The sequence below is a fragment of the Arachis ipaensis genome, chromosome B03 (genome assembly GCF_000816755.2).
Source record: "Arachis ipaensis cultivar K30076 chromosome B03, Araip1.1, whole genome shotgun sequence".
NCBI classification, from domain to species: domain Eukaryota; kingdom Viridiplantae; phylum Streptophyta; class Magnoliopsida; order Fabales; family Fabaceae; genus Arachis; species Arachis ipaensis.
Window position 1 is genome coordinate 131,984,489 of NC_029787.2, and position 19,845 is coordinate 132,004,333.

The following is a 19,845-nucleotide window of genomic DNA, read 5'->3' on the forward strand; positions in this document are numbered from 1 at the left end:
TTATTATTTAAGAATAAAAGATTTTGTTACCATTTAAAGTATTATATATTAAATTATTGTCATTTAAAACATTTATTTATGTACTAGGATATTTTGTATTTTTTAGAGTCCATCAATGTTCTTCTTTTATATTAACCGTTAATTTATATCTAATAAAATTTAATGGTCTATATAAATATGACACATCCAATAGAATTTGGATCTTCTAAATTTTAAATTTATACTTTAGAGAATAAAGTGTGATTTTTTACTCTTGAATGGTTTCTCTTTTATATTTATTTTTGGTTCCACCTATAAAATAAATAGTAAGAGATCATACTTTATTCTCTAAAGTGAAATTTTTTAGAATCCAAATCCCATCCAATAAACACATCATTATTGTGCTCATTTTAGATATACCGTAAAAAAAAGTAAGTCTTTTCTCCAAAACATAATGCATCACATGTTGACCTCTGCATAACAATGGTCTTATTTACTTTAGCATATTTTTTTGGTGACCTAATATCAAAATATGTGGTAAAAAGAAAAAAATTATTTAAATAAGAATTTTAAAAAAAAATTCTTAACCGACATTACCTGCTACTCTGTTTTGGTAGGTCTAGTAGTTTATTTTCTTTAAACTCATTGAAACTCTAAACCAAGTTAGTATTGAATAACACACTACACCAACTTGTGGTTTTGCTGTCTAATAATTTTGGAAGGTGTGTCTTAAAACATTTTCAAATTCCATGTTCGTCCTAACATTGCTGGCATCTTGTTAAAATCTCATATGGTAGTGAACTAGTGATTCAAGTAGACAACATTCTATAAACTAATTTAATAGATTTGAAGATTGTTAATATACATTACCCACGCCACTCACACAAGATTGTGACAAAGTAAAACAAGTAACTGATGGGCAAAGAGTCCAATGCTCATGAGAATATTGGCTTTTTTATTTAAATAAAATAAATCGATTTTTAAAATTTTACCGATTTAAATATTTAATTATAATTTTATTGGTATAAAAAGCGAAAATATAAATTATGATGTAGATTGAATTTGTAACTGATGGACAAAAAATCCAATATTCAGCAAATCATAAATCCTAAATTTAAAATGGTGTAAAATTTTTTTTCTCAATTTCGCTTTTGTTGACAGCAAAAACCAAGAAGAAAAAATGCATCAGTTTGCGCTTTTACTGCCAGCGAAAAACGGGATAATAGCAGCTATAAATAGCAGGCCTTTTGCCAACGTGTTCCAAACTAAATCATTTGCAAATTTTCATTTCTGTGAGAGGGAGAGAAGAGCACCACTGAAGACTTAGTAATGTTTGTTTTGAGGTACTGAGATTGAGGATAAAAGATTGAAAATCAGTATTATGTTTATTGGGTCAGACATTAGTACTAAAATTTAAATTTCAATATTTTAGTACTTTCAATAAGTGAGGACACAAGAAACTAAACTTTTTAGATACAGAGACTGAAACTTTAATAATATTTTATACTTAAAATACTCTCATTTCAATTAATTAATTTCAACTTTATTTTTTGTGCAAATTAAATTAGAATTTCATTCTTATTTCAATTTTTGTCTCTTATTTTACACCAAACACAACTAATTTTTTTTTTAATCTATGTCTCTCAATCTCAATTCGAAACGCTACCTTAAAAAAATGGAAGAAAATGCCGTGTAGTAACATTAATAGACTAAATGAGGACATACATAATTACATATTGCGAGCATGGTACACGAATTTATAGAGAAGTTCCATTTTCGCTGTCATGGTACACGAATTTAGATTAAAATTTCACCTTAATTTCACTGGCTACAGTGGCAAAAATTCTGTTTTGGCCCTTTGGATCTAGCATTAAAAAAAATAGACTTTGTAAAAATCAAACAAATCCAAATAAAAACTCAAGGTAAAAACTGAATAAAATTGTTAATGATCCATACTATATTAGTTTTGGGAATAAATCTTCTCAATTTTTTTTCAATTTAGAAAATAATTTACAAGTTTCAACCTTTAATACTTTCTCTCTCACATTTTTGTTTAATTCCACTTATGAAATTAATAATAAAAATTTACACTTTATCTCCTTAAATGAAAAAAAAAAACAAAGAGAGAAAAAATTCATTCTCATCAGTTACCATGGCACAAAGAACTAAATGACTAACATACCATTATATACACACCATTGTTACCATTAATTCTCAAAGTAGAGTGAATTTAATTAGTGCATCTTAAAACTGGATCTCTTTTGTCCTCAACTTGCTACTATCATTTGGTGCGTAATTTTTGCACTCCTATTTCGCACATCTCTACAAACCTGTCTCTTAAATTCGCAAACTGTGGAACTTTAAGAACATATGGAAAAACCAAGCCAACACTCACTAATCAAGAATATAATCTTCATAGAAAATAGCCCACATAAAATATAGAATATCATTTGGTCCTAACACCGTCTCAACCAAAATTCTGCTCAGAAGTTACAAATACAAACGATAATAATAAAACTTTATCAAAAAAACAAAAATCAGCTGTGAAGAAATCTACCGGGATCTGATATTCAGAACCTGCAAATACAAGGATTGTACACAATTAGAACAAGGTAAAATACACCTAGTACAATTAATTAAAGCAATTATAAAAAAGAGCTTTTCGAGTATACAACACAGCATATATATACAATCACAGAATGTTAGGTGAGAAGAAAAGCAACTAGCAACCCCATTAGAACAGCAATATGTAATCTAACATGGGAGCATTTTCCATGGAAGGAATAGAAAATGAAAAAGGGAAATCAGATCAAGGGGGAAAAATATATCATCATAGGCAGTTTACCTTAGATGTTGCTTGGATACATAAATACTCTTACACGTGCTCCCTGCATTAGAACAAAACTCATTCATTATACTGCCAAAATAGAACATACGTAAAATAGAACTAAAGATGGCATGTGATTACCATGGATTTCGGTGGAAGATTTGACTTGAATTTTGCACGAACAATACCACTGTTACCGTGAGGCCTTGTAACCTTGCCCCAAATACAGCGGTAATGAGTTCCATTCTTCTTCACCTTAGCCTTGTAGATGTAAGCCATTTTCTTACCAGCATACCATGCTACCTCTTCCTTGGTGTTCACTCCCTCAATTTGGATAAGAGATGTGTTTGGGTACTGGTTTGACTTGGATCTGAATGAAACACACTAAATGTATAAATAGATGGATAAATTTGGCAGAGAACTAACAATACCAGTGGCAATAACCGTTTTACCTTTTGTATCCAAGGATTGTACCCCTCACGTAGAGTCTAAAAACAAGACAAAAAGTGAATTATAAGCTTAATATACATAAAAAAGAATCATTAAATTAATTTGAATAACGGACCAATACCATTAATGAATGGAATTAACAACAATATTATGTGTTCATTCAGTCAATAACCTACTGTTGTGGAGAAAATTCATCCGCGATGGAAAAAAAATTAATAGGTTTCATAACCGGAAGATTAATATTCACCAATAAGCATAGTTCTTCCTAGTTGATTCAAACAAACATTCCTAAATCTTCCACGAAAATCATATATTCGCATTTAAATTAGTAGCACGAAGATGATTAATACAGGAAATACTACAGTTCAATCTACTACTTCATGTACATTCATACACATAGGAATCCATTTCGGTGATCCTGTAATTCAGTAATCTCTAACGACCGATAAAATTTTCCAAAAATGTCAATGCTAGAAGATCGAGCAGACATCACACAAAAGCCGTTTAAAAGAGGAAAACAAAAAACGCGCAGCTAACTATTGAAGACAATTGGGGAAAACACAGAACAAATGATTAAGAAACTGAGGAGCTGGAAGAAAACCTGACGCGTTCTCCCTGGCGACCCTTCACCATCGTTGCTTGCTTGTGGGAGCTGACTCACAGAGTGCGATGAAGCAGAGATGCGGCGTAACCCTAAATCCCTTCAAAAAATGAGATTTTAGGGTTTTATAGGGAATGCTCTAAATTGAAGGGCCTCATGGGTCAACCATTGTTTGGGCCTGATGAGCCTCTTGGGTTTTATAGGCCTGTTTTGCTTTTGCCCAAAAATACTTAATTGTTAATACCCAAAAAGAAATCTCAACAATTATTTAATTGTGGCCGAGGCGTTGCACCAATGGCCAAACAGAAGCCACATCTCAGGTTCGAATCCCAGCTATAGCTGGGTAGTGATAGAACCTTTAATGGGTGTGTGAGTGGGTGTGTGTTGTGTAACCTGGATGAAATATTCGAATTTTTTGAATGAAAATATTTTTTGAAAAAATTAATTTTTCTACCGTATGAGTTCTTTTCTCCATATATTATTATCGTACAGAACAAAAAATACTTATAATTTATTCTAAAAAAGATGTTTGAAAAATGTATCATAAAAGTATCGAACTATAGAAAGGTGTGCTTAAAGCCCTTATACATTTAGAGCTTTTAGTCGTTACTCATTAGGTGGATAATTTAGTCAAAAAATGTTTGCTGTCCAAGTATTTTTATTAACCAAATTAACTAAGTTATTAAAATTTAAATTTTAGTCGCACTTCTTTTTCTTTTTCTTCTCCTCTTTCTCCTCCTCCTCCTTTAACATCGTCATCGTCGATACAATAAGTCTGCCGTCACATTGCCACCATTTCTTCAACGTCTTGTTATTGTTGTTGTTTCTTCTTCCTTCTTCTTCTTGGTGAATTGGATGTATTTTTTTTTAGTAAAATTAAAAATGTAAGAATGCCTTTTATATTATTTTTTATGCTCAATATTTATGTTACTATATGTGTGAATTTGTGTGCTATGTTAAACAAAAATATGTATTATGCTAAAATATTTGTGTGTTGTAATAAATTAGAATTTCTTTAAGAGAAAGTATGAAAAGACAATGAGTTTAATGTACAATTTGTACAATAGGGATAAAATTAAAATTATAATAAATTAATAAATAATTTAATTAATTCCTCATAATTTCGAATTTTAAATAAATAAGAATTTGGTTATAAAAAAGTTACGTATTCCTCCATTTTATGCGTACGCCCAATTTGGAATTGGACCTCCACGAGGAACTTCAGAAACCGAAGATCCTCGTGCGGAGCCTCTAAGCTCTACCCTGACCTTGTCGCACTCAATGTCGTCCCCTCTATCGTTGACCTCCTCAACCACGACAATGCTGACATCGCCATCGACGTCGTTCAGCTCCTCCAACACCTCACTAACGAAGATGTCCTCGACAACAACGATGAACTGGCTAAGGTTTTAGTTGATGCTTTGATAGAGAACAGTGTTCTCGAGCTCCTGGTGCAGATTCTCCACCGGCAATGACAGAGTTAGTTTATGAGAAGACGAAACTGATGAAGTGGATGCTCGGGAAGATTAAGGTATGATTACTATAGTGAAATTAAATTAACGAGCTCCGTAATTGGATATTCAATTCATTAGGTATGTAGATGGTTATTTTAATTTTTAATTGGATGGTTATTTTGTTTGATTCGGTTTAAGTATATACAATTAACAAATGTTAAATGGTCATTTCACTATGTAGTCAGATGATTATTTTAATAATTACGTGGATGGTTGTTTGATGGCCGGTGAGAGAGGTTCTAACACCGGAGAGGTGGGATGATTGATGAGGGTGGGGTAGCAGACGGTTTGAGGGAAGGTGTTTGGGTAGATTTCTTTGGTAAATTAGGGTTATGATGGTTAATTTTTTTGAAATAACTGTTTTTTTTTTCTTGTATTGGGCCAAATTCAAAATTCATTGTACACATTATCAAGATTCCTCATTGTCTCTCTAGCGGAGTTCTTTCTTTAATGATTTCAAACAAATTAGTGTGAGTTACCAGGTTATTAGCTTCGATTATTTGTGTTATTTTTCTATACTCGATATTTGTATACTATTGTATATATTTTTATTTTTTTCTTGATTATGATTATTTATGATGATCTTAGTTTTTTTTTAATTGAGTCGTTTGAAAAATTAGTGTTATTCTATGATTCTGATTTTTGTGCTGTATATGTGAATTTGAGTGTTATGCTGAACAAAAATGTATGTTACGCTTAAATATTTGTGTGCTATGATAAACTAGAATTTGTTTAATGACACGTGTCAAATTAGTGTGAGTTAGCAAGCTATTAGCTTTGATTACTTGTGTGTTGGGAAAATGAAGGAGTGTGTGCTCTTTCACTTTGATTTACACATGTGATATGGTATGGTGTAAAACAATTCAATAAAAGAATATACATATAAATTTTGGTGTAGTAAAATTTATGTCCTATATTAATAAGTTTGTATTATGTTCTAATTTTTATGTACTATACTTAAAAAATTTGTGTGTTCTCCAATACAATTTATGTGTTACAGAAAGTGTAGAAAAAACTTATATATATAGCACAAGCTCTTTAAATTATGCGCTAATAGAGTATCGAAATACTCTCACACATTTTATTTTGAAAATAATTTTTATTATAGTTAAAATACTGAACTAACTTAGTTAAATTTAATTGTCAAAAATATTTGTGCATATAACATCACTCAATTTAATATGTGAGTATGTTTATAAACACTTATTCAATCAAGTAATACATGATATTTTAACCATAATAATACTTTTTCTTTTTGCTGAATAACCATATTACTTTAATTCGAATAATTCCTATTATCTGAATTTTTTGAAAAAGTAATTATGTACTATGTATACTAATGTTAGGCCCTAATGTTAATAACTTATTTTTTTATCAAAATAAAAAATAAATAATTAGCAAAAACAATAAGAGAGGGAAAGAAGAAAAGAATAAAAGGCGAGGTTAAAACTTAAAAAGGTAGGAAGAAGAAGGAGAAAGCAAAACAAAGCAGAGAAGAGAGAATCCATGGCGAGAAGCTCGATCCTTCGATCATTGGTTCTTAGCCGTGCAATGCTGAATAGGGTTCGCCCATTCTCCAACCATCTTACCTCTCATTCATTCCCCTCTCCTCCTCAATCTCACTCCTCTCTCTTCGCCTCCGTCGCCGCCGCCACCATCGCTTCCTCTCAGCTCTCTCTTTTCCACCACTCCCGCTCGCTTTCCTCCGCCTCAGGTGCTTCCTCTCTCTACTCACTACTATCTTTTCTTTATATAAACTATTTCTACTTTTCACAATCAAATACACTATAAAGTCAATTTCTTGAATGATTTTTCAGCTCCTTCCGATGTTGTCCTTGTTAATTCAGAGAAAGAGTTCAATGATATCCTCAGAAAAGTTCAAGGTTCTTTTCTTTGTTTTCCTTTCATTTTCTATGGATGGATTTGGTTTTCTCTGATTTATGCTGTTGGGGATTTATTACTCCCTTCACTTCACCTTTGTTAATTTACTTCTGTTGATGCAATTTCATTATGGAATGATAACATAGAGCTGATTGATTAATTATTGTCTGCTGAAAAATATCTTTAAAAACAGATAACTCGTTGCATGCCATCTTCTATTTCACTGCAGTCTGGTGTGGACCTTGTAAGTTCCCGTTCCTTTTATAGTTTTGTTGAATAAGATATTGGCAGTGAACTATATTCTGTTTTGATATTTTGATCATGCATGTGTGATGATTAATTATATGGATATCACATGCTATGTTTATTGACAGTTTGCTAAGAGGTAGTTTCCGCGCTTCTGATTGTTCATATGTTTTTCTTGCTTTCTATTTACTCTAGACCCAAATTCCAACTGTTTCCCTAGTTCTTGTTTCTTTGTAGGCAGGTTTATTTCTCCTATAATTGGAGAACTAAGTAAGAAGTACCCTCATGTAACAACATATAAGATTGATATTGATCAGGTATGGCCTATTTTCTATAATGTAATGCAGGTTTTAATCATGGACAGAGATAAAATTTATGTACTGGAAAACCATTTTTTTTAGTTACTAAGCTTTACTACTCATAAGCTGAAATAGCTTAATTTTTTTTTTTTTTTTTTGGTATTTCTACTATGTTCTGGTGTTTTGCATAAGATAAGTCCATGCTCCAAGGCAGCTGAAACCTGAAATTTTGCCCTTTTCTGCTATGTGTTCCAGGAAGAAATTCAAGGCACATTAGGCAAGTTACAGATTACATCTGTGGTAATTGTTTAAGCTTTTGGTTAGAAATTCATTTGTTCTGTTATTCTTTGTATACATAAAATCTTACATAGGTATGGACCATATATCTCACTGTGTCCATCAATCACACTTATCTTCATATTTATAATTGTGCAGCCAACACTCCATTTCTTTCAAAATGGAAAAAAGGCTGATGAACTTATAGGTGCCGATGTTGCACGATTGAACCATATTACAGAGAAACTCTTCAAGTAATCCTTCAAATCTTCAATTTATGTAATGTTTTGGTTGCTTTTATTTCCTTTCACTAAAGTTTTGCATTGCTAGCATTTCACGTAGCAGTGCAATGTTCTATTCTGCATGTTATTATTGATCGGTTGTATATCGTTGTTTCTACCTGCTTTCCCGTTAATTCATTGAGCTATGGGCTGCTCACATATCTTGAAACTTAAAGCATGCATGTTTACATACATGTATATGAAAAAGATTATTGCTTTGCATTGGTAATTATTGTATTTTGCTTTAGTATTGGTCTTATTGGTTCAACTTTGACAACATTGCACATCTGTTAAAATTGAGACAAGGCTCCTTTAAAGGGAGCTTGTTTGTAAAGTGAACCAATAAGAGTGAATTCATTTGTAAATAAATATTGCCGTGCACTTAGATTAAGCAAAAGCTGGATAGGCTCTTACTCACTTTAGAGACAAGCTCTGTTTTGAAGAGCTATTGCTATCTGCCACAGCCAAGCACATTTAGATCCTCTGGATTGGGGTATGAATGGGGAGTTTTGACCACAAACTGACCTAGGAGGCTAGGACTTCTCTCCGTGAACACCCCACTTTTGTTTCTAGCTTGGGTAGACTTTTCTTTTTGGTCACAGAGGAAAGCCATTGTTTTAATCAATTAAGATGCTTTTGCATTGTAGTTTTGATGTAGCATAAAATGTAATTGAAGCATGGAAATTTGACTAACTGTGTGTTATCTGTTCCAGGAAGGACTGAGTTTGGTTTTCAGAGGTGGGAATGGCTGATGGTTGATGAAGTACAAAATGATCAAACTGCAACTGCTTAATATTTTATTTTTTGTTTAAATATTATTCACAGTCATCATTTTATTCTATTTCAAATTTCCATGAGAGAAGAGAGAATATGCATACATGTTTAGGACATGGGACATATGCATTTACATGTAGAATATCGTTGAGCCTGAAGTTTCAAGAACTTGTGTCACTTATTGTTACACTTAATAATTTTGCATAACAAACCTTTCCAGACTAGTGCAACACAATGAAATGAGGTCTACTAATTGCAAATTATCTATTCTTCAACCTTGATTAACAATGAACACCGGAAAAACTAACGTCGAAGACTGGACGTAACCTTATGAAAAAGACATTATTTTTATAAAAAAAATAATTTACAATAAATGAATTTATATTTATTTTTAACCATATACAAGATATTAATTTATAACTCAGAGGATTTATATTTTAGAGTATATACCCATTTTGGTACTCAGAATTTCAGACTAGACACTTTAGTCTCCAACTAAAGTTAATTACTTGATTGGTTCCTAACAATTAATTTCGTCAATCATTTAGGTCTTTGATTCCGTCAACTTTAACGGAAGACAAAATAGTCCCTGACAACTCTAACAGGAAACAAAATGATCATTGACAACTCTAAGAAGAGATAAAATGATCCCTTACCCCTTTATTCGAAAACGACGCTGTTCTTCCCCAATTTTTATCATATCTCGCATAACCTTAACATTCATATTCTCCTTCTTCACCTTCACAGTTTTCTTTTCCATCTTTTCCTTCCTCCTCTTTAGCTCCAAAATTAAGCCATGGTGTAATTGCCACACGTGTCACACCTACATCAACATGTCATGGACCACACACTTTCTAAATCTCTATGACTGGTACATCCACCTCCTCTACACTTCACCCACCAGAAGCATCCACTTCCACGTCCTCAATAACATCACCTCCAACCCCCGACAATGTCCATGACATCTTCAAGACTAAGTTCTACAACTACCCCAAGGGCACGCCTTTCTCCACTTTCCGGCAAACAATATAGATTGTTGGACATTAGGACATCATGAGAAGATTATCCTTCAACATCATATGCAAATTCTCATTTGAAATAGACACCGAGTGCTTCATTCCTTCTTTCCTGGAGTCCAAGTTGGCAGACAGTTTCGACCTCGCATCCAAGCTATCAGTACAACGAGCAATGTCGCCGTTGCTGCTCATATGGAAACTGAAGCGATTACTGAACATTGGTTCGGAGAAGAAGCTAAAGGAAGCAATCGGAGTGGTGGACAATGTGGTCATGGAGATGATAGGGAAGAGGAGGAGGGAGATGGCAACGACAACCATGGGTCTTGACAAATCAGACTTGTTTTCTAGATTCATGGGATCCATCGAAGACGACAAGTAGTTGAAAGACATAGTCATTAGTTTTCTGAGTATGAATTGGTTGAGAACAAGTTGAGAATTTTTTTTTCTTGTGAACATTGAAGTTGTGGAGTGTGCATTGTGTAGCTTGAAGTTCCAGTGTTAGACTATTAGTATTATGCGAGATATGATGGAAATTGGGAGAGAACAGTGTCGTTTTCGAATAGATGAGATCATGGACTATTTTTTCCCATGTTAGAGTTGTCAGGGACTATTTTGTCCTCCGTTAGAGTTAACGGAGTAAAGGACCTAAATGACTAACGGAGTTAATTGTTAGGGATCAATCGAGTAATTAATTTTAGTTGAAGACTAAAATGTCTGGTCTGAAATTCTTTGAGAACCAAAATGGATATATACTCTATATTTTATATAACACGCACCGAGTCATGCTTAATTAAAAAAACGCTTAGAAATGGCGATTTACATATAGGAGCGTTTGGGAAGTTTTAAAAGCTATTTTTTTTTTAATTTTTGACTTATAAAAAGTAGAAGTATTAATATTTAGTACAATTTTTAAAATTAAAATTGTAGTTTTTTGAGAAACTATTTAAATGCGTATGGAAAAGTTAAAAAATGACTTCTTTCATAATAAAAAGCTTTTCACATATCTTTTAAAATAAACACTTTTAAAACTAAAAAATTAAACACAAAATAATTTATTTATAAGCTACTTTTAATATAAATATTTATTATTTAAACTATTTTCAAAAGGAGCTTAATTAAGTTAGGGGTGTTCATGAATTAGATCATATCCGTAGATCCGCGTAAATATTCGCATCGATCCGAAAATTGCGAATACGCTCCGATTCGCAGACTAATCGGAGGATCCGATCCGCACCTTTTAAGGATCGGATCGCGGATATCTGCTCTGCATCTGCGTATCCGATCCGTAGATTTGCAGATTCGCACAGTTGTATTTTAGTTAATAGTTATTATTCATATATTGTATTATTTTATTTTTGTTATTTAGAAAAAGTTTGATTAAAAATATTTTAGAAATAAATAAGTTTTGTGAAAGAAACATTATTGTTGAATTTTTTACATAAAAATATGATTAAAAAAAAAAGTTCAATTATGCGGATACGCCTGATATCCGATCCGACACTAAAAAATTGGATATCATATCCGATCCGATAAGAATTATGTAGATCGGATCGAATTTTCGACCTACCCAGCCCTCAAGCACTCTCAACGTCTCTCTTCTATCGAGTCTCTTTCTTGTCATTCTCTCACTCAAGCTCGGGCTCTCTCACTTCTCTCCCGGCTGGTGTCGCAGTCAAGCTCTCTCGTCTCTGGTCTCTCACTTCTCGTTCGGTCTCGCATTCACTGTCTCGGACTCAAGCTCGTCGTCGCGCTCTGTGTCGTCACCGTCTCGCAGTCAGCGCGCGCCTTCCCCGCGCTCGTCGTCACCGGCGGCAGAACCATCAGGTCCCGGGGATCGCTGTTTGTCTCGTCACCGTCGCGCACTCAGTCGCGCGCCTTCCCTGCGCCCGTCGCCGGCGGCGGCAGAAGCAGAACGTCCAGGGGCTGGTCGTCGTTGTTGTGTTCTTGCTTTGAGCCTCACCGTAAGCAGCTGGTCCCCGATTTGGTGACTTCCAGCAAATTCCGTTCTTTCTTGCTCAATTTTGTTGCTGTCATTCATCTCTGCACCTTGGTTTTTTTTTGCTGAAAGTATCACTGAGCTAAATCTTTTTGTTGCTGAAAATCATCTCTGAGTTGAATTTGTTACTGAATATGTTGCTGTAAATTTTTTATTGCTGTAATTCATCACTGCACCTTGACGGTGAATTCGTTGCTGAAAATATCACTGAGCTAATTTTTGTTGTGGCTGAAAATGAGTTGAATTTGTTACTGGTTATCAAGCTTGAATCTGTTGTTGTCTTGCTGAAATAATCACTTAGCTAAATTTTTTGGTGCTAAAATTATCCTAGTTGAATTTGTTATTCAAAATGAGGTTCATGCTCTCTGCAACTCAGAATAAAAGTGTTCCCATGCTCTCTGTTTGTTTGTTTGTTTTTTTTTCCTAGAATTTTAAAATGTCTTCATCACAACTCAGTTGCTATTATGAATTATTCTTGGGATTGATTTGTGAAAAATACACAAATGTAGATCAATTAAATTTGGAAGATGATCAAGATAACGATGGACAAGTGACAATGCTATGGAAGATATAGATGCAAATTAATGAAGGAAATGTTGGTCAAGCTTCAAATTTGTGTTACCGACTTTGAGATCACTCTTTGATTTGATTTACGATTGTGTTATCTTTTGCTCTCTCTTATTCATTAAATTGAGAACATGAGAAAGTATGTTGTACTAATGACTAGTTTATTCTTTTTACGTCATTAGTTATGTCTAAGAAATAAGAATTGATAGTTGATTGTTATTAATATGTCTTCATTTTAAGTTTTAACTTTTGATTTTAGTTTTATTTTCATAATTTTATATTTTTATTTAATTATGACCGGGTTAAGTGGGTAAATCATTGACTCAGTAGTTGAATCAGTAATCCGGTCAATGGTTATGATAACTATATTTGAGACTTTGCCGTTAGCAGCATAATGGTGATGACCAACAATCCCAGCACGAGCTTTTCCTTTCCACGCCAACCTTACGTTGTCTCCGCACCTTCCACTCCCAAAGTACGTTTTTTTCACCATCATAACCCATTATAACCCATTATTCCTTTCCCTTTCAAAGTCTCTCATTCTGTGTTTCATTTTCACACGCGCTACTGTTGTTCCTTCTGCAGACTGCAATTTGCTGCTACTCACCTCCAGAGCTTTCAAAGGGCCACCTTGGAACCAGATTAACGGAAAACCACGTTGCGCCAACTCAAACCCATCAACAGTCCCGGGTTCAACCACTCATTGATCTCCTGAAGGCTTGCGAAGAAACTAGGTCTGTAAAGATTGCAAATTGCATTCATGGGTACGTACTAAAATCCGGTTTTGAGGGCAAGGACTTGTTGGTGTTTCTGAACCATATAGCTCACGTCTACTCCAAGTGCATGGTCTATGATGCTGCCCTTAACGTGTTTGCTGGTATGCCCCAAAGGAATGTGTTTTCTTGGACCGTCATGATTGTTGCATCTAATGAACGTAGATTCTACCTTGATGGATTGGAGCTGTTTCATATGATGTTAGACGAAGGAGTGTTGCCTGATGGGTTTGCTTTCTCTGCTGTTCTGCAATCATGTGTTGGATTTGGTTCGACTGCGCTTGGCGAGATGGTGCATGCCCAGGTTGTTGTCAGAGGCTTTCTGATGCATGCGGTTGTTGCCACGTCTCTTCTTAACTTCTATGCCAAGTTAGGCAAGTGTGAAAGTTCGATTAAGGTGTTTAACAGCATGACAGAGCTTAATAATGTCTCTTGGAATGCAATGATATCAGGTTTTACCTCTAATGGTCTACACCTACAAGCATTTAGTTGGTTTATCAATATGATTGAAGAAGGGGTTGCACCTAATACTTTCACCTTTTTAAGTGTTTCTAAGGCTGCTGGGCAGTTGGGTGACATTAACAAGTGTCATGAAGTTCATAGGTATGCTTCCAAATGGGGATTGGACTCCAACACTGTAGTTGGAACAGCTCTGATTGATATGTATTCCAAATGTGGGTTTCTGTCCGATGCACGAGTTCTTTTTGACTCGAAGTTCACATGTTGTCCGGTTAACACACCCTGGAACGCAATGATAACAGGTTATTCACAAGCTGGTTCTCACCAAGATGCTTTGCAACTGTTTTCAACGATGCGTCAAAATGATGTCAAACCAGATGTTTACACATTCAGTTGTGTGTTCAACTCAATTTCTGCTTTGAAGTGTGCAAAAACCTTGGCAGAGACTCATGGGATGACTTTAAAATTTGGAATTGATGTGATGCAAATCAGTGCTTCAAACGCCCTTGCTGATGCATATGCCAAATGCGAGTCAATTGAAGCTGCAGAGAACGTATTTAACAGAATGGAAGAGAAGGACATTGTATCTTGGACAACCATGATCACTGCATATTGTCAATATTCTGAGTTGGAGAAAGCCTTGGCCATCTTCTCTCAAATGCGCAATGAAGGTTTTGCTCCCAATCATTTTACCTTTTCAAGTGTGATAACAGCATGTGGTGGCCTTTGTTTACTGGAATATGGTCAACAAGTTCATGCCCTGATATGCAAGGCCAACCTGGATTCTGAAGCATGTATAGAAAGTGCTCTAATTGACATGTATGCAAAATGCGGTAATCTGATGGAAGCAAAGAAGATTTTTGAAAGAATATCTAACCCAGACACTGTTACTTGGACTGCGATAATATCAACTTATGCTCAACATGGTCTAGTTAAAGATGCACTTCAATTATTCAGAAAGATGGAACAGTCAGGGGCAAAGGTCAATGCTGTTACTCTATTATGCATCCTTTTTGCTTGTAGCCACGGAGGCATGGTGGACGATGGGTTGAAAATTTTCCATCAGATGGAGGACGCCTACCGTGTGGTACCGGAAATGGAACACTATGCTTGTGTTGTTGATCTCTTGGGGCGCGTTGGTCGCTTAGATGAAGCAATGGAATTCATAGACAAGATGCCAATCAAGCCAAATGAAATGGTGTGGCATACATTGTTAGGGGCATGTAGACTTCATGGAAATGCCGAGTTGGGGGAGATGGCGGTGCAAAAGATCTTATCCGTTCAACCAGAACATCCATCTGCTTATGTTCTTCTGTCCAACACTTACATAGAGTTAGGACTCCACAAAGATGGAGATAGTTTGAGAGAGGTGATGAAAGAACGAGGCATAAGAAAGGAACCAGGACATAGTTGGATTTCTGTGAGAGGGGAGGTTCACAAGTTTTATGCTGGGGATCAACAGCACCCACAAAAAGATAGAATCTACACTGTTTTACATGAGTTGTATGCAAATATTAAGCGCGTGCATTGTGGACAAGAATTCAATTATGTAGCTTAACATTTGAAATTGAAATTGTCCATTAAAATCATGCTTAAACAAGAAGATTAACCACTCATCTAGCTCATGGGGATGGGATTGTTTACTTTGGGAAATACGACCAATTTACTCAACAACTCTTTTAAGGTGTCATTTAAGCAATTAAGAAGAGTGCTTCTCTTTTATCTTTCTTTGTTACTTTCTCTTTTAAGGCACGTCGTACTGTCGTAGGCATAACTAGGGCTGGAAGTGAGCCGAGCTGAGCCGAGCTAGACCAAGCTCAAGCTCGGCTCACGAAAATTGAGCTTGGCTCACGGCTCGACTCATTAACAATCGAACTTATTTCTTAAGCTCAAGCTCGGCTCACCAAAAGCTCACGAGCTTGCTCGAGCTCACGAGCTGGCTCAAATAAGAGAAACATAGATACATAATCTATAATTTTATATCAATAAATTATAACTTATATATTTTTAAAAATATTTGAAAAGATCAATTTTATATATTGTTTATCTATCAATAAATTATAAATTTTTTATTTATGTCCTATATTAAAATTATATGTAAAAAATAAATATAAATATTAAATAATTAAGATTGTTATATATATATAATCGAGCCAGCTCACGAGCTAATGAGCTGAGCTTATCCAAGCTCAAGCTCGGCTCATTTAATTTATGAGCTCAATTTCAGGCTCAAGCTTAGCTCACCAGCTCACGAGCTTAGCTTATCGAGCTATTAACGAGTCGAGCTCGAGCTGGCTCATGAGCTGGCTTGACTCACTTCCAGCCCTAGGCATAACACAAGAATCATTGTTAAGTTCTTGGACATGTTTTTCATCGTCTCAATCAAGGGCATTGGAATTTCGTCCTTTTATTTTTGAATTTTATATGTAAAATTTAGGCACCATAAAAGACGTTTTTATTTCTCTTCAACTTTTGAATAAACGATTCTAGAAAATATGAAATAATATTTTGACCCTTCAAATATTACCTAAATGCACCAAATATAAAAAGACATGGGCTTTTTTATCTAAATACTCATGGAAAAATGATTTATTCCCTAAATGCTCATAGTTTAAAACTGTGCTCAAAATACGCTCATTTCATCCTTGCCGATCACGAAATGGATTCTAACTCCATTTCACAAGAAGCGCCCACGAAATGAGCCTGCTGGCTGCTGCGTGTCAGAGAGCAATTCAAGCCCGCCTAGGCGCCTACGACAAAATGGAGCATATCATAGGGGGCATCCACGAAATGGCTAAGCCGTCCCTGGCACCAACGAATTGGTGGACAATCAGCTGAGCCAGCAACGAAATGCTCTTATATACTATGTTTCTATAATAAGCAAATTTAATTATTTTTAGAAGGCACTTCAATGTATAGAAGGGAAAAAAATTATTTGCTAATATTTTAGCCATTCATCAGTTAAAGCAGTAATAAAAAGTCATCTTAATTTTTGTTATATTTTTTAAGTAATATCAAAATTTTCTGTAATTATAGTTACTACAAATTTGATGTCTTTTACTTTAGTGTTTGTTACTATAAAATAATATTTATATGCTTTTTCATAAAATTCATCAATAAATTTACAAAAAATAGTTAAATTTAAATTAAAATATTACTATTTTATTGACTAACAGAAAATTTGAGCAAGTAATTTTAATAATTTTAGTCAATATCTAATCAATATAAATATTAATTTATTTTTAATAAATAAATTATTTATTTATATATAAAATTTTGATAAATATTTTTAATATATTTGATCAATATATCTCTTATGCTTACCACCGAATTGTTACAAATTATATTAAGAGAAGATAAGAAATTTTCAAATTGACAAGTGCCATTAGATTCTACACGCAATTATTTTTGGAAGTAAAAAAAGGAAAATAAATATAATATATATTATATGAATTTTGTTTTTGCCTAAATATAATACATGAAAAAATTTAATAGTATCATTTAATTTATATAATCAACTCTATTTAATAGAATAAGATTTTGTTATTATTATTGTTTACTAATGTAAAAATTTTTTATATAGATAAATAACCGTATTAAAATTTATTATTTAAAATATTATCTAAACATAAATTTAATTAGATATTCGTGGAAAAAATTTTACACTCTCATGCATCAAAATTAAATTTATATATATATCTCATACCTTCATTTCGTGGATGTCCCTGTGATATGCTCCATTTCGTGGTAGGTGGGCTTGAGTTGCTCTCTGACACAGAACAGGCCCATTTCGTAGGCGCTTCTTGTGAAATGGAGTTAAAATCTATTTCGTGGTTGACAGGGGTGAAATGGATCTGTGTATTTTGAGCACAGTTTTAAACCATGATCATTTAGGGAATAAATCATTTTTCCATGCGTATTTAGATAAAAAAGTCGAAAATAAAGGTCTTCAATTATGACATTAATCATAATCATATATATTTACTTTAAGATTTATATTTAAAAATTCAAAGTATTAATATCTTGTATTTTTTTGTTTTGTCAATTTTAGAACATCATAAATATTAGTTGCTCTCTCAAAATAGCAATTTTTTTAAAAAAAAGAACAAATATAATTAAATGATGTATGAATTTTTTTAATAATTACTCAGCCACAAATATATATATCAGGGACATAAAGTTTAAGAGTATACAAAATAAATATAACACTTACTCCTTACATTACCACAATAAGATCACCATCATAAATCTCTTTAAAACAAATTAAATAGATTAACATACAATAATAAAGAAACAATCAAATTAAAAAAAAACTATAAAACATCCATAATGTACTACGACTTTTAGTATTAAAAAAATTTTAACCGTTTATTCTTTTATTAGCCATATTTTTATATTTTATTGTAGGAAAAAAAAACCTTTTTTATATATATTTTTTAAAGCATGGTGATTAGTGTAAGAAAATCACTAAGCAGCATCAGAAGTCAGAACTCAACTTTTGACAAGGAAACAACTTACTTTGTATTTACCTTACCATTATTAACTGTTTCGTCTGTTCTTAAATACTTTGTGAAAACCAGAAAAACACACACACACAAAAGCATTTCTATTTGCATTGTGGCAAAGATAACTTAATTCTATGTACAAGATTAAGAAAAAGAAATCACTTTCTTCAAGGGACACACATGACACATCTTTAATCATATAATATCGTCAACTTTTGTGATCTATTTCACATCCATAAAAGATGACATAAATGGTAAACCGTCTAAAACTAAAAGGCACAAATATTCCTTCCAAGTTCCAAGTGAGTTGTTGGCTTTTCTATCTAATTTGGGTTCGGTTAGCGAACTTCCTATTGCTTCTTTCAACTAACTTCTTGAATGCTTCAAAACATTATTATTTTGAAAACACTTCACCCTTTATTATTTTGACGTCGACATTATTCCTAATACAGAGTAGTTCCATCAAATCCCTTACTCTAGAAAGCAACTTTACTATATATATATATATATTCCGATAATCAATACATAATAACATTTAATAAATTAAAAATGTTGCACCTAATCCTGGATTGAAATTACGTTGTCACCCATATACAATTTCTGATAGTTTGTGTAGTACAGCTTGTGACATATAGTGATGAACTCAAGACATGTCACCAATTGATTCAGTTCCACATATTTTCAGTTTCTGAAGATGTTCTGAAATAACAAAGCTATAAAATTAAATCCGCTCAATAATTAGAACTCCGGTCCGTTCCCAATAATTTGAAACTAATTCATAGTGCAAAATTAAAATGTAAACCAAAATCAATTACCTCCCACGGCTAAAAAATAAGTCATATCTAGTGAGAAATTAAATTTAGTTTTATAATTATTTACAGTATTGGTTTATTCTAAGTTTATAATTTAAATAAGTTATACAAGTTTTAGTTTAATTTTATCCCATCATCATAGTCGGAACACCATGTCCAGCAACTTTCAATGGATATCATAGAAAACAGTGGCGAAGGAAACCAAAAAGTGAATCTGTTTGACAATGTAACACATTACCATATGGTTTCAGAAAATTAAATTTGTCAACGTTGCGACTTTTTCTTAGAGAAACTTCAAATATCAAATCAAAGTCAAAATAAATCTGTATTGGGTCAATGGAATAGAATAATCCTATTCCCACATGTCCTTCCTTATTATTTCGTATAATTATTAGGGTTGTTATGCTTATTAATTGCACCTCCTACATATAGATATAGTACATACAGAGTTATAGACTATAAAAATAAATTAATAATATTACGTGCAAATAAAAATTAACCATCAAATTAATTATTTGTATAAAATATATATTAAAATATAAAATATACATTATATATATATATTAATTAAGAATTTTAAGAATGTTAA

General features: G+C 33.2%; 3 protein-coding genes across 8 annotated transcripts; 2 read left to right on the forward strand and 1 right to left on the reverse strand.

Annotated features, from left to right (window-relative positions):
• On the reverse strand, window positions 2,354-4,012 carry LOC107631493 (60S ribosomal protein L35a-1). The gene is made up of 5 exons (XM_016334953.2): window positions 3,858-4,012; window positions 3,259-3,294; window positions 2,948-3,176; window positions 2,825-2,867; window positions 2,354-2,556 (listed from the first exon to the last, which is right to left on the reverse strand). The coding sequence occupies exons 1-4, from the start codon at window positions 3,887-3,889 to the stop codon at window positions 2,826-2,828; spliced, it is 339 nt and encodes a 112-aa protein (XP_016190439.1). The 5' UTR covers window positions 3,890-4,012; the 3' UTR covers window positions 2,354-2,556; window position 2,825.
• On the forward strand, window positions 6,790-9,317 carry LOC107631492 (thioredoxin O1, mitochondrial). Of its 3 annotated transcripts, none has more exons than XM_021119936.1 (7): window positions 6,790-7,085; window positions 7,189-7,254; window positions 7,446-7,496; window positions 7,736-7,815; window positions 8,053-8,097; window positions 8,233-8,352; window positions 9,068-9,317. In XM_021119936.1, the coding sequence occupies exons 1-6, from the start codon at window positions 6,878-6,880 to the stop codon at window positions 8,329-8,331; spliced, it is 549 nt and encodes a 182-aa protein (XP_020975595.1). In that variant the 5' UTR covers window positions 6,790-6,877; the 3' UTR covers window positions 8,332-8,352; window positions 9,068-9,317. The 3 variants fall into 3 exon arrangements, with proteins under 3 accessions (XP_020975595.1, XP_016190438.1, XP_020975596.1); XM_016334952.2 differs by having other exon boundaries at window positions 8,233-8,327; window positions 9,068-9,272; XM_021119937.1 differs by lacking the exon at window positions 7,446-7,496 and having other exon boundaries at window positions 8,233-8,327; window positions 9,068-9,272.
• On the forward strand, window positions 11,761-15,582 carry LOC107631491 (pentatricopeptide repeat-containing protein At4g39530). 4 transcript variants are annotated; one of them, XM_016334951.2, is made up of 3 exons: window positions 11,761-12,128; window positions 12,650-13,182; window positions 13,293-15,582. In XM_016334951.2, exons 2-3 carry the CDS (start codon window positions 13,102-13,104, stop codon window positions 15,495-15,497), a joined length of 2,286 nt encoding a protein of 761 aa, XP_016190437.1. In that variant the 5' UTR covers window positions 11,761-12,128; window positions 12,650-13,101; the 3' UTR covers window positions 15,498-15,582. The 4 variants fall into 4 exon arrangements, with proteins under 4 accessions (XP_016190437.1, XP_020975598.1, XP_020975597.1 ...); XM_021119939.1 differs by having other exon boundaries at window positions 11,910-12,127; window positions 13,090-13,182; XM_021119938.1 differs by having other exon boundaries at window positions 11,910-12,105.